The sequence below is a fragment of the Pristiophorus japonicus genome, chromosome 2, assembly GCF_044704955.1.
Source record: "Pristiophorus japonicus isolate sPriJap1 chromosome 2, sPriJap1.hap1, whole genome shotgun sequence".
Taxonomy (NCBI): Eukaryota; Metazoa; Chordata; class Chondrichthyes; family Pristiophoridae; genus Pristiophorus; species Pristiophorus japonicus.
Genome location: NC_091978.1, coordinates 66,901,611 through 66,915,603, shown reverse-complemented (window position 1 = coordinate 66,915,603; position 13,993 = coordinate 66,901,611). Strand labels below are relative to the sequence as shown.

Here is a 13,993-nt window from a genome sequence, read left to right as displayed (position 1 = left end):
ATGTATCCTTTTAAATTGCTTACAGATTGGTATGAGTTGTATTACTAGTCAATATTACAACGCCTTTAAATCTGCTCTTTAGAGAATGGTAGAATAGTGGTTATGTTACTGGACTAGTAATCTAGAGGCCTGGACTAATAATCTGGAGACGTGAGTTAAAATCCCACCACGGCAGCTGGGGAATTTAAATTTAGTTAATTAACACAAAATCTAGCATCAGACATAAGAACATAAGAAATAGGAGCAGGAGTAGGCCATTCGGCCCCTCGAGCCTGCTCCTGCATTCATTAAGATTATGGCTGATCTTTGACCTCAACTCCGCTTTCCTGCACTTTCCCCATATCCCTTGATTCCCTTAATATCCAAAAAATCTGGTGACCATGTAACTACCGGATTGTCGTAAAAACCCATCTAAATCACTTATGTCCTTCAGGAAGGAAATCTGCCATCCTTGCTCTGCCTATGTGTGACTCCAGAGCAGAGTAATGTGGTTGGTTCCTAACTGTCCTTTGAGATGGCCTAGCAAGCCACTCTGTTATCAAGAAGGCAGCTCACCACCACCTTCTCTAGGGCAATTGGGGATGGGTAATAAACGCCCACATCCTGTAAATGCATTAACAAAACACTCAGTTCACATTATCACAAAATCAACCACCACTTTGTTGGCATCTGCTAATTTATCCTGTTTTTTTACAATTTTGGTGTCTGTAGATCTTGGCCTTTCACCTCGGTTTCTCAATTTAAAATCATATATAACAGAACTAGGTTTTACAGCTATCAATGCACCATTAATACTGCATCAAATGATGGTGGTTGGGTATCTTGATCTGTTTTGGAAAAATGCAGTGTTTAAATTATGTGAAGATGGCAATGACCACCATTTTTGTTTGTCCCATGCTACAGCTGCTCATATTGGTGTTGGGATCAGCGGCCAGGAAGGCATGCAGGCTGTCATGTCGAGTGACTACGCTTTCGGGCAGTTTCGTTTTCTACAGCGACTGCTCCTGGTCCATGGAAGGTGGTCATACATCCGGATGTGCAAGTTTTTAAGATACTTCTTCTACAAAAACTTTGCATTTACTCTAGTTCACTTTTGGTACTCATTTTTCAATGGATTTTCTGCACAGGTAAAGGCAATTATTTCCTCTGATACAAAAGACTGTGTCGTAGTTATGGGACTCCAAAATTATGAAGTGATTTTTTTTTTCATGACTAGCAGTAGCAAAAACTTCCAACACATTACTTTACAGTGTGGAAAACAGGGGGGAGAGGAGGTATAGAAAGATTCAATGGGTGGAAAAAACATGAAGGAGAAAGATTTTTAGTAAGCTTTTGAAAACCGGGAAAGAATATTGTGGCTACCAATGGATGGAGTGGCATTAGGATCTTTATTACTTATCTTTAATTACTACAATTATCTTCAATTTCTACTTTAATCGGCCAATAATTTTCATGCCTCAATTGGAATTTCAAATGTAAATAGTAAGTGAGGAGAATTCCATTTGAAGTTACCACTGATAATTCCATGGTTTGAAATATTTGTGAAACATTACCATTCCACAAGAAATATATGCACTTTTTCAGGTGACTTGAGTGAGTCTTTGTTTTCATATGTCTAAGCTATTTTGCAATTCCATGTTGTTTCCTAATTTTTTTTAAGTTGCATTTTCAGGTTTTTACATGTGCACATTATGTGAAGCCACTGTACATTTTAGTTATACAATAACTTGACATGGCTGTGTCTGCACTGACAGCAAACCATATTCAAATGTTGAGATCATTTGTTTAGTTTGAAGGGGTGGGCTGAAGAGGGCATCTGACTTGCTAAGGCCCTGATGGGTAGGATTACTATCCTTGTCTACCTTTTTTCTTACACTTCAATGTTTGTTAATTGGAAAGTTTACCACAACATTGCGCACTGTTGTGAAAAGTGTTCATTTTTGTAATTTTGAATAAGGTTTTTTTTACATCGATAAATATGCATTTGATTTGCTATGTTTCGTGAAGAATCCTAATGCTTTCTGTTTCTCCTTGTCCATAGACTGCGTATGAGAATTGGTTTATCACACTATACAACGTTTTGTACAGCAGTCTTCCCGTGTTGGTTGTTGGGGTGCTTGATCAGGTATATTCCATTCATAATCAATGTCAGTATCATTTGTGTGCATTTATTAATTACGCTAGTCCTGACTTGGGCAATAATTTTGCGGAGCAACACCTAATAAAAATCCCTTCCAGGCCAAATAGGCAAAAGTTTCAATATTGCAGGCATGTATAGCTAAAATGTGAGATTTTCAAATGGACCATATCCATCATGTTCTTCTGGCACTCTTTCAAAGTATCGTTCCAATTGTATTTTTGTTCTGTTTTTACAGTTTCACTCAATTTTCTCCATTTCCCTCCCCCCTTCCCTTCTCCTTAGGATGTGACCGACAAGTTGAGTCTTCGGTTTCCAAAGCTTTATATACCCGGACAGAAAGATTCTTTCTTCAATTTCAAGATGTTTTTTGTCAGTTTGCTTCATGGTGTTGTCATGTCCATGGTCATTTTCTTCATACCTTACGGAGCCTTCCTTCAAACAATGGGTCAGGATGGTGAGGCACCGACTGATTACCAGTCATTTGCAGTCACCGCTGCCTCCGCTCTCATCATAACTGTCAATTTCCAGGTAAGTAGATGTTTTGTGGGTTTCTTTCTTTCCCCTCTTTTTCCCCCCCCCCCCCAAATGTTTTTTCTTCCCCTGATGATGAGGACTCTTGCTCGTTATGATTTCACACGTGCAACTGCCCTCAACCAAGTAGCCATACTTTGTCAGCAGTGTATTAGAGTGTGGGGACATCATCCCCAAGCTCAATCCTTTTCTCACTGACACACCCACAGCTCTGCATACTTTGCAGTAGGAATCATTGGAAAGTAATCAGGAGTTAGGAAAAGTTGTTTTTTTTATAAAAAAATATATATATTTCTTTCTATCCTAGCCCAGGGACACTGAAGCCAATTGCACCACTTGTGCCTCTGGCTAATATCAGCAAAGTCAGCAGCTGCACAAGCTTGGACCTTCCAGGTCTGTGTAGCTCAGTACCACATCATGTGCTGTGTGTACCCAATACACCACCAGGGGAGCTCTCCAGTGAACTACTTTCAATGCAAGGTATTTTTGTCCTCTGACATCTTTGAGTTTGTTGATTTCTGGTGACCTGTCAGTATTCATAATGGCCTCATACTTGTACATTTTTCACGCCATTGTGTCAGGAGAAACGGTAACAACTAAAAATATTAAGCGTTGAGATTCAGAGCATGCACAATGAGGAATTGTGGGAATCTCATGAATTGATTGAGAACTTGTCAATAACAAAGTTACTGGATTGTCATCAAAAGCCCACCTGGTTCACTAATGTCCTTTAGGGAAGGAAATCGGCTGTCCTTACTGATCTAGCCTATATGTGACTCCAGCCCACAGCAATATGGTTGACTCTTAACAGCTCTCAGAAATGGCCCAGCAAGCCATTTAGTTCTACTCCAGAAGATGGCTCATCAGCACCTTCTCGAGGGCAATTGGGGATGGGCAATAAATGCTGGCCTTGTTGCCAGCGTCCACATCCCTTGAATGCATTTTTTTTTAAAGTCTTGGCTATGGTCCAAGCAGATCTTATCCTGTGGATTCACATTAGCCCGGATTTTGTGGTGAAAGGCAAGCAACGATGTGTCTCCTTAACCAATCAGAATGAAGAATCCTTTCTGAGACACAGCGGGTCGGATTTTCGAGAGGTTTGTGACCGGGTTTTCGCGGCGAAAACCCGGGCGGGACCCTCGGGTACTTTTTTGCAGAGGCACTTCCAAGTACCACCGGGGAGAGGTGTGCCGACGTGCAACGACTCTATTGCGTTTACGATCTAGTTTCGGCATTCTCCCGACCCGTACGCCGTGCCCAGAATAGCGACAGGTCAAACCTGTCGGTGCAGCCTTGCCAGCAGCGGTAAGTATGAAAACCTGCAAAAAGGTAAGTTAACACTTTTTTTTGCAACGATTACTTAGTTAAGGATCTTGTAAATGTTTTTTGGAATTTAATTTTTTCTCCCCTCCTAAGGCGCCTCTCGCAATGCAAAATACCCAGGACTAAAGTTGCCGAAACTCACGTTTTGCACTGCGAATGCTTGTGCAACGCCTCCCTTACTGATGCGTAAAGGCTGAAAGTTCGGTCTAAAAACTCTAGCGCAGCGGAAATGGTAATTTTCACGTATCGCTACCGTTTTCGACGAAAAACCCTGAAAGCCAAATCCTGTACAGAAAGTGGAAGAGGGAAAGAAAGATGGGTTTAAGAGAGAGATAAAAGACAAAGAAAAATAAATAAAATTGTGTTTTTTTTAATCTCCAAAAATAATTAAAATCTGAAGAAATGAGACTCCACACTTGTAAAAGTTAATTTTCAGTACTCGAGAGGTTGTTTGGTAATAATTTAATACTTATCACACCATTACTCTTGAATGGACAAGCTCCAACTTTTTCTGGTGTGTTCAGTGGATATCTAGTGGGCAAGTATCGCAACTTCACGCTATTCTATGTATTTCAATGCTGAATCTCTGGGCGAAGTACCGGTATAGCACAGGTTCCAGAGGAGCAGGGCAGTTCAGACAGCAACTTCCTGATTGCCGCAGTTAACTGCCCATGTACGGCCGCCAAAAGTTGCTATCCAATTTCCTCTTCAATAATAGTGAATTCTGATAGCCTCATCATTATTTTACTGCAAATTCCAGGTCATTTTGTTTTCTGCAAGGTAAGCAATGTTAAATTAGATCAATGCACACTTAAATGGAAACTGTCGATGCTTAAATTGCAGTATGTCAAATAGTCGTCCTCCTCAGTAATTTCTTGTTTTCAATTGTAATATCCATGAAACAAAATGTTTGTAGCAATGACGCCACATAATGTAAAGCTGTTTATTCACTGCATTTTACATTTTGCACCAACTTTATATAAAGGTAACCCTTTTCCTGTTTATATGTAAAGTTTGTACACAACATTTTAATTTCTTTCTTGCAGATTGCTCTGGATACTTCTTACTGGACATTTGTCAATGCCTTTTCAGTCTTCGGAAGTATCATTTTATATTTTGCAATCATGTTTGACCTTCACAGTGCAGGAATCCATATCCTATTCCCATCGGTTTTTACGTTTACTGGTTAGTAATGTTATGAAGTATTAGAGTATTTACAGGACGGAAACAGTCCATTTGGCCCAATAGGACCATGTCGGTGTTTATGTTCCACACAAGCCTCCTCCTACCTTGTTTAAAGATGACATTTGATAATTTAAATGTATTGGTTGAACAGAAATGTGTAAAATCCAACATCTGAGGTGCAATAAGTTAAGACACTGCTCGTCCAGAAAAGCCTCTTCGTAAAGTAAGATTAGTGGGAAGAAATGATTTTGGACAAGTTCAATTCAGTTCTAAATGACTCCTGAAGCTCTGCATGATGGTGCAAAAAGTGCAAACTATCAACCCATCAGAGACTGATAAAGACCGGTGATATGGGTGATTGGAAAGGGAAATAGCAATGTCATACTGGATGTAGAAATCAATCCTTTTTAAGGATGTAGATAAGATGCACTGTTGAACAGATTGAAGTGAGTTTTGCTCTGCAGTTGGTCTGTTCCATGATATTGACAATTGGTGGATGTGGAAAAATGACCATTCCGCAGCACTGGTATGCCTTGTATTGATGCGTTAAATCCACCAAAATTTAAATCAATATTTGAGACAAAATAATTAAACTGTACAGAGATTCATAATCAAACGTAGCATGTTTTTAATGGAATTGAAAGAACTCTCCTGATTACACTGCCCTTGCACATCTGTCTACAGAGACCAAGTGAGAATGGTAACACTTTTCCAATATAGATGAATATTTTTTTTCCACCAATTTCTCCTCCTTCTCCTGAAGATGTTGCTCCATATGGTTTTATAGGCATTAATTGCTTTGCCCAAATGGCCATTATAGATGTGTGCCATAACAATTAATATACTCGAGCTTTTTTGATTTGGGGCATAACAACCAATATTTATCCTATAAAGACTTGCAGCAAAAGTCACTGTGCAGTAATCAGGAATAGGATCCTGGAATGATTCCCCATCCTTAGCCCAGGAGTACTGAGGCTAATTGTTATACCTCAGTAACTGTCTTTGTTTAAAAACGGGTAACTCAGCAAAGACTTGGGATCCTGTGTCACAGCTACTTACTGAGCCATCAGGAAAGTGGAAATTTAAATTTAGTGCAAAGATAAATTAAAGAAATGGATATGTCGGAATATGCACGCAGGAATGCCACCAAATTTGTCAGTGCAAACATCTGAAATAATTGACAATACAAACATGAACTGTGCCAATGTAAACTGCAGCATGTATGTCTGTATGTAATGGAAGGAATTTTGGGTTTGTACTGATGGTACTATACAGTTTCATCTGCAGTAATGTGGCCTTTTCCTGATGACCCATGATTATTGCCTAAACAGTGGTCCTCTGGTGCTGCCAATGTTCTACAATTTTACAAAAAGAGAAAAGAAAGAACTTGCATTTATATAGCACATTTCATAACTGAAGAACGTCCCAAATCACTTAACAGCCAATGAAGTACTTTTGAAGTGTAGTCAGTGTTGTAATGTAGAGAAACGCGGCAGCCATTTGTCGCACAAGGTCCCACAAACACGAATGAGATAAATGACCAGATCATCTGTTGTTGGTGGAAGGATAAATATTGACCAGAAAAGCACTCCTGATCTTCAAATAATGCCATAGGATCTTTTATGTCCACCAAGAGGGTAGATAGGCCCTCAGTTTAACATCTCATCTGTAAGACGGCACCTTTGATACTACAGCACTTACACAGTATTGCACTTGACAAGTTTCTGGAGCAGGGCTTGAACACACACATCACCTTTTGATTCAGAGCTGCGAGTACTACTGAGTCAAGGCTGGATTGAAGAGTATTTAAACAAGAGTGGAGGATAGTCAGTCATAGTCCACGTAGATTGCATTTGCTGAAAGAAGTGGGCTTGTTGGGCAGCAAGGCCTCTTCCATGATCTATTGGCTTAATTGGTGGGATACATGTATTTTAACAATTAACCGAGAGCAAAAAGACTTGTTGAAATTTGAAGTAATTAGCAGGAGAAAAGCAGTTTTAAATTGAACCTTAGTTTTGGTCTTTAACTCCATAGTAATTTAGACTTTATTCTTCACTTAGGTGCTGCTCCTAATGCTCTTCGACAGCCATATCTGTGGCTGACTATCATATTAACTGTGGCAATCTGTCTCCTCCCTGTTGTTGCAGTCCGTTTCCTGATGCAGGTAGTCAGCCCATCCGATACTGATAAAGTAAGTAACACGCTGGTTGTTAAAACCATTGTGGTGATTTATTGTCACTCAATTTAGAAAAAAAACTGTCGATCCATTTTCAGGCAATAAAATGTTGGATATTCAGTTTCTTTCTAATGTCAACTTTTTTTAGAAAAGGAATTTGTAACTACTTGAAATCATTTGTGAAGTTGACATTTGCTGAAATAATTATGTTCCTTTCTTTGTAGCAGCAGGGTAAACTTTATGGGATAGATTTTCCTCCAGGGTAGTTTTGTCACTGGAGGTGGGTTTGGGCAGGCTTTCCACCCACAACCCTGGTGCATTTTCTTAGGTTAGGCTTCATGAAAGATGCAGGGCAAGTTGCCAAAGGTACCTCTGCTCAACAAAGTGAGTCTGCCACTGTCAATGTGTAAAGAGCCACTGCAGTGGTACATTTGCTGCAGGGCCAGAAGAGGAAGGGGCTAAATATAAAGGAGGCACAAACCCCTTTAAGATGTACTTGCCCTAAATGGGAAGAGCCCAACTAGAGTCTACCAACATGTGTATTGCCAGGGGGAAGGAATAAATTCTCCCTCCTTCACTATCTTCATGCCAATGCCACAATTGGTGTTACCACCCATCTGTTTTCTTCGGTCGGCAGTACAGTGACAAGAAGCTATGGAAATTGGCTCGGATCCAGAGCCTTGACCCCACCATCATTTAAATGCAGTACGACGGTCAAAGTTGGCCTTTATCCTGAGTGAGCTGGCATACAAAGGTGTGGCAGCTATGCTACAGTTGAATAAAGCCTTCGTTAGACTGTATCTGGACTACTGCATTAATTTTAGGGCATCACACCTCAGGCAGGAAATATTGGTCTTGGAGAGGGTGCAGCGCAGGTTCACCAGAATGATACTGGAGCTAAAAGGGTTCAATTATCAGGTCAAGTTGCATAGACTAAGCTTGTCGTCCCTCAAATATAGAAGATTAAGGGATGTTCTCTAATCAAGGTATTTAAAATGATTAAAGGATTTGATAGGATAGATATATTTGATAGGTAAGACTGTTGAAAAGCAGTGGCAAACATTTAAGGAGATATTTCATAACTCTCAGCAAAGATATATACCAGTGAGAAACAAAGACTCTGAGAAGGATGAACCATCCATGACTAACTAAGGAAGTAAAGGATGGTATCAAATTGAAAACCAAGGCATGTAATGTTGTGAAGAATAGTGGAAGGCCAGAGGATTGGGAAATGTGTAGAAACCCACAAAGGACGACTAAAGAAAAGGTAAAGACAGAGAAGATAGCACATTGAGAGTAAACTAGCAAGAAATATAAAAACAGACAGTAATAGGTTCTACAGATATATAAAAAGGAATCGAGTAACTAAAGTAAACATTGGTTCATTAGAGGATGAGACTGGAGAATTAATAATGGGAAACAGGGAAGTGACAGAGACTTTGAACAAATATTTTGTATCGGTCTTCACGGTAGAGGACACTAAAAACATCCCAATAATAGATAATCAAGGAGCCTATGGGGCGGGGGGGAGGTGAGGACCTTAAAACAATCACTGTCACAGGTGGACAAGTCCCCTGGACCTGATGGCCTGCATCTAGGGTCTTAAAAGAAGTGGCTGCAGAGATAGTGGATGTATTGGTTATAATCTACCAAAATTCCCTGGATTCCGGAAAGGTCCCAGTGGATTGGAAAACCGCAAATGTAACTCCCCTATTTAAGAAAGGAGGGAAGTAGAAAGCAGGAAACTATTGACCAGTTATCATAACATCTGTCATTGGGAAATTGCTGGAGTCCATCATTAAGGAAGTAGTAGTAGGACATTTAGAAAATCATCATGCAGTCAAGCAGAGTCAGCATGGTTTTATGAAAGGGAAATCATGTTTCACAAATTAGCTGGAGTTCTTTCAGAATGTAACGAGCAGTGTGGATAAAGGGGAACCAGTAAATGTGTATTTGAATTTCCAAAAAGCCTTAGATAAGGTGCCACATGAAAGATTAATGCACAAGATCAGAGCTCACTGGGTTGGGGGTAATATATTAGCATGGATACAGGATTGGCGAACTAACAGAGTCTGGATAAATGGGTAATTTTCATGTTGGCAAACTGTAACTAGTGGGGTGCCAAAGGGATCAGTGCTGATTTGGATAAAGGGACTGAGTGTTGTAAGGTAGCCAAATTTGCTGATGATACAAAGATAGGTGAGAAAGCAAATTGTGAGGAGGATGCAAAGAATCTACAAAGGAAAATAAATAAACTCAGTGAGTGGGCAAAAATTTAGCAGATGGGGTATAATGTGGGAAAATGTGAGGTTATCCGCTGGTTGGAAAAATAAAAATGCTAATTATTTAAATGTGGAGAGATGACAAAGTGCTGCAGTACAGAGGAATCTGGGGATTCTTGTACATGAAACACAAAGTTAGCATGCAGGTACAGCAAGTAATCAGGAAGACAAAAAGAATGTTGGCTTTTATTGCAAGGGGGATGGAGTATAAAAGCAGGGAAGTCCTGCTCCAGCTGTACAGGGTGTTGGTAAGACCACACCTGGAGTACTGTGTACAGTTTTGATCTCCTTATTTAAGGAAGGATATATTTGCATTGGAGGCGATTCAGAGAAGATTCATTGGGTTGATTCCTGAGATGAAGCGGTTGTCATATGAAGAAAGGTTGAGCAGGTTGGGCCTATACTCCTTGGAGTTTAGAAGACTGAGGTGATCTTATTGAAACATATAAGATTCTGAGGGGGCTTGACAAGGTAGATGCAGAGCAGATGTTTCCCCCCTGTGAGGGAATCTAGAACTAGGGGGCATAGTTTCAGAATAAGTGGTCACCCATTTAAAACAGAAATGAGGAGGAATTTCTTTGAGGGTCGTGAATCTTTAGAATTCTGTACTACAGGGAGCTGTGGAGGCTCGTCTTTGAATATATTTAAAGTGGAGATGAACATATTTTTGAATGATGAGGAAGTCAAGTTATGGGGAGCAAGCAGGAAGTGGAGTTGAAGTCAGGATCAGATCAGCTATGATCAGCAGGCTCGAGGGGCCAAATGGTCTACACCTGCTCCTATTTCTTATGTTCTTGTAGAAACTATTTCTTCTGGTGAGGAATCCAGCATAACCTTAAAATTAGAACGAGGCAGATCAGGGATAATGTCCAGAAGCACTTCTTCACACTAAGGACAGTGGAAATCTAGAACTCTCTTCCAAAAAGCTGTGGATGCTGGGTTAATTAAAAATGTCAAAACTGATATCGATAGATTTTTATTACATAGTTGAGGGATATTGTGCCAGGGTGGGTAGATGGTGTTAAGTTACAGATCAGCCATGATCTAATTGAATATTGTAACAGGCTTGAGGAAATGAATGGTCTACTCCTGTTTTTTTTTTTAAATAGGAGCAGGGGTAGGCCATTTGACACCTCGAGCCTGCTCTGCCATTTAATAAGATCATGGCTGATCTGATCATGGACTCGGCTCCACTTCCCTGCCCGCTCCCCATAACTCTTTATTCCCTTATTACTCAAAAATCTATCTCCGCCTTAAATATATTCAGTGACCCAGCCTCCACAGCACTCTGGGGCTGAGAATTCCACAGATTTACAACCCTCAGAGAAGAAATTCCTCCTCGTCGCAGTTTTAAATGGGCGGTCCCTTAATCTGAGACAATGCCCCTACTTTTACTTTCTCCTGAGTGGAAATAACTTCTCTGCATCCACCTTGTCGAGCCCTCTCATTATCTTATACGTTTCGATAAGATCACCTCTCATTCTTCTGAATTCCAATGAGTAGAGGCCCAACCTACTCAACCTATCTTGATATGTCAACCCCTTCATCTCCGGAATCAACCTCGTGAACCTTCTCTGAACTGCCTCCAATGTAAGTATACCTTCCTTAAATGAGACCAAAACTGTACGCAGTACTCTAGGTGTGGCCTCACCAACACCCTGTACAGTTGTAGCAGGGACTTCTCTGCTTTTATACTCTCTTCCTTGCTAAGGGTTGGGTGGCTGAGATTGTTAGTAAGGGAGTTGCGTGGGGGTGGAGGTGTGGTGATGGAAGAGAAGGAAGATTTCATGTGCCATTTTAAGGGGCAAGGATCCAGCTATTGTCTTCCTTGCCCTGTTTCCTCTGCTTATATTCCCTGATAGTGGAGGAAAATACAGGCCTGGAACTGAATTGGATAAGATAAAAGACAATTTGATGATTCTGCGCTCCTGAACAGGAACCTCGCCTGCTGGCAGAGCACATTGGTAAAATGTGCTGTCCACTTTTTGTAACCATATTCAATATGAGGTACTTTCAGGCAGGCACCTTTCTCGTCGCACAAAATGAAAAAATTACTCGATTTATCCTGAATTCTGTTAAGTGATTGTGCCCGAACTCCATAGGTATAATGCTACCTCTTTTAACATAGCAGCGGGAGTGATAATAACAAATGGTGGTCAGTGACTAGGATATTAGGACACTGAAGGAAGATGGAATGTTAATAAGCAAGGTTAAGAGTGAATGTGCAAGGGTTAGGGAGGAAGGGAAGAATGAAAAATGACTGAAGTTGGAGAGGGAGAGATTGAAAAATGAAGGATGTTAACCAGAATTTCTGAGGCAAAAGGAATGATGAAGTCACCAAAATATTGAGATGTTGAAGTATCTTTTTTGATGGTAATGTGGGTGTGGCAGAGGGAGGTGGTGGATGGCCATTGGATTTAAAATGTTCACCGCTCAGTGAATCCTTGTTTCCTATAACTGTGGTCATTTAGATTTTATAATATTATTTCAGCTAATTGGAAGCTAACTTCTCAATTGGATGCCTCTGCACGAGCATGGGAAAAGAAACGTGACCCTAGCTTTAAATGTAATAATTTTGAAACAGCCTTTGTCATCTGTTAGAAGAAAGCTAACCAATAATGTGACAAACCTTGTTGCTACGGTTGTCGCTGCTGCTTATGTCGCAGTTGCTGCAGTGAGCTTTTGCAGTGGTCAACATTGTGACTTTACAGCAAATATTTGATGAAGGTTGACTTGGCTTTGCCAGACCTGAATCTCTTTGCAAGTTCTTCAATTAATAGGTAGCAACCCATTAAACAAAGATGTTTTGTTTTTACAGATTCAAATGCACCGCAAAAAATATGAGATCGAACTTTTGCCTAAACCAAGTCGGCCAAGTTCTTTCAACCGGAATGCGTCTATTCGTCGATCGGCCTATGCATTTTCACATCAACGAGGATATGCTGACTTGATTTCTTCAGGTCGGAGCATTCGAAAGAAAGGCCTACGCCCTGAACCAGGTGTTAGCAGTAGGACACATGAAACAGCAGGTGCAAATGCAAGCTGAAACCAGCACTGTACTGTTGCCTGCTAAAGACCTTTTGTATTCAAAGTGACTTTGCAGAAAGGAAAACGCAGTTTAAAAGAAAAAAACATATATATTTCTCAGGATCTATTGGAGGAACACATTTAATGTAATACTTCCACATCTGTATGTTGCGAGATCTGGGATCATTCCAATTTGCACACTACTAAGACGGGACCATCTGCAAGGGCCAACCACTATATTTAAACCTGAAGGCGAGATGACCTGCTTTCCCAACATTGCTCTTCTGTTGCTACACTGCAATATGGGACTATTTTATGGATCTTCATTTAAGAGATTTTTTTTTCATGAAATAGCAATAAAAAAATATTCAGAATTTTGTTTTATTGACTTGCAGCGAATACATGAGCAGATGAAATGTGTTTTAATGTTTACATTTGCAGATTTACATAAGTTACCCAACTTTTATTCACCTTTACATTCCCTTTTTTTAAAAAAATCTATTTTTCCACTTTTCTATCAAGACTACTATACATTCTAAAAAGCAACATGAAAAATCTGCACAGCCATTTTTATGTTCTTATCTGAAGTTCTTAAATATAAATTTATTCAAAAGTAATTAGAAATTTAGCCTACATTTTCCTTGTTTATAAACTTTTAAACCAATTTATTATTTCTGCTTTGTCATACAAGTTAAAGAATGTGCATATTTTAGGATTTTTTCTGTACTAAATAAGGATGATTAAACATTTAAAATGTATTGATTTCTGTGTACTTATTCCATCAGCATAATTCTTTTTTTAATATCAATTCAAATCATGAAAGCCTACTGGAAAATCCAAATGTGTGCCATAGGGCTTGAGCATACTGCTGTCCTGGCCTGCAAGGCCATCAGCAGGCCGGGGCCATTGGAGGAGCAACGTGCGGCGGCATACCACTGCAGGGAGCAGCGCGTGTTGCTGCAAGAGGGCAACGGCTACAAAGCCAGGTCGCTGATTGCAGTGCGGGTAGGCACAGCAGGAGGGGCGAAGGAGCGGCAAGAGTCCAGAGAGAGAAGTGACTGGGGCCCAGGAGAAGTGTGAATCTGGGGCCCAGAAGAGGCGAGGGCCCAGGGACAGCACGGGCCAGCCCACACTGCGATATGTGTGCGTGCTCGGTCTGTGCAGCAGAGCTGGTCTCCAGTTAGTCTTGAGTAATCCTTGCCGCTGGACCAAGACCTAGCTCTGTCAAGCCCGTGTGGTGGCTGGTGTGCAACGGCCACCACACGTTTTTAAAAAAAAAAATCCAAGCACAGGTATCTTCCCGATTGTAGTTCGGGCTCTGGAATACTA

At 40.5% G+C, this 13,993-nt stretch overlaps 1 protein-coding gene across 3 annotated transcripts in view; it reads left to right on the top strand.

Annotated features, from left to right (window-relative positions):
* Positions 1-13,363, top strand: part of atp8b1 (ATPase phospholipid transporting 8B1) — a 195,392-nt gene extending 182,029 nt beyond the window's left edge. For all 3 annotated transcript variants that reach the window (XM_070867688.1, XM_070867697.1, XM_070867678.1), the window contains 6 exons: positions 904-1,127; positions 2,042-2,125; positions 2,423-2,668; positions 5,041-5,179; positions 7,240-7,370; positions 12,456-13,363. In XM_070867688.1, coding sequence (XP_070723789.1) covers positions 904-1,127; positions 2,042-2,125; positions 2,423-2,668; positions 5,041-5,179; positions 7,240-7,370; positions 12,456-12,683 — 1,052 coding nt within the window. In that variant the 3' untranslated portion in view covers positions 12,684-13,363. The remainder of the gene's footprint in view (positions 1-903; positions 1,128-2,041; positions 2,126-2,422; positions 2,669-5,040; positions 5,180-7,239; positions 7,371-12,455) is intronic.
* Positions 13,364-13,993: the final 630 nt, after the last annotated feature.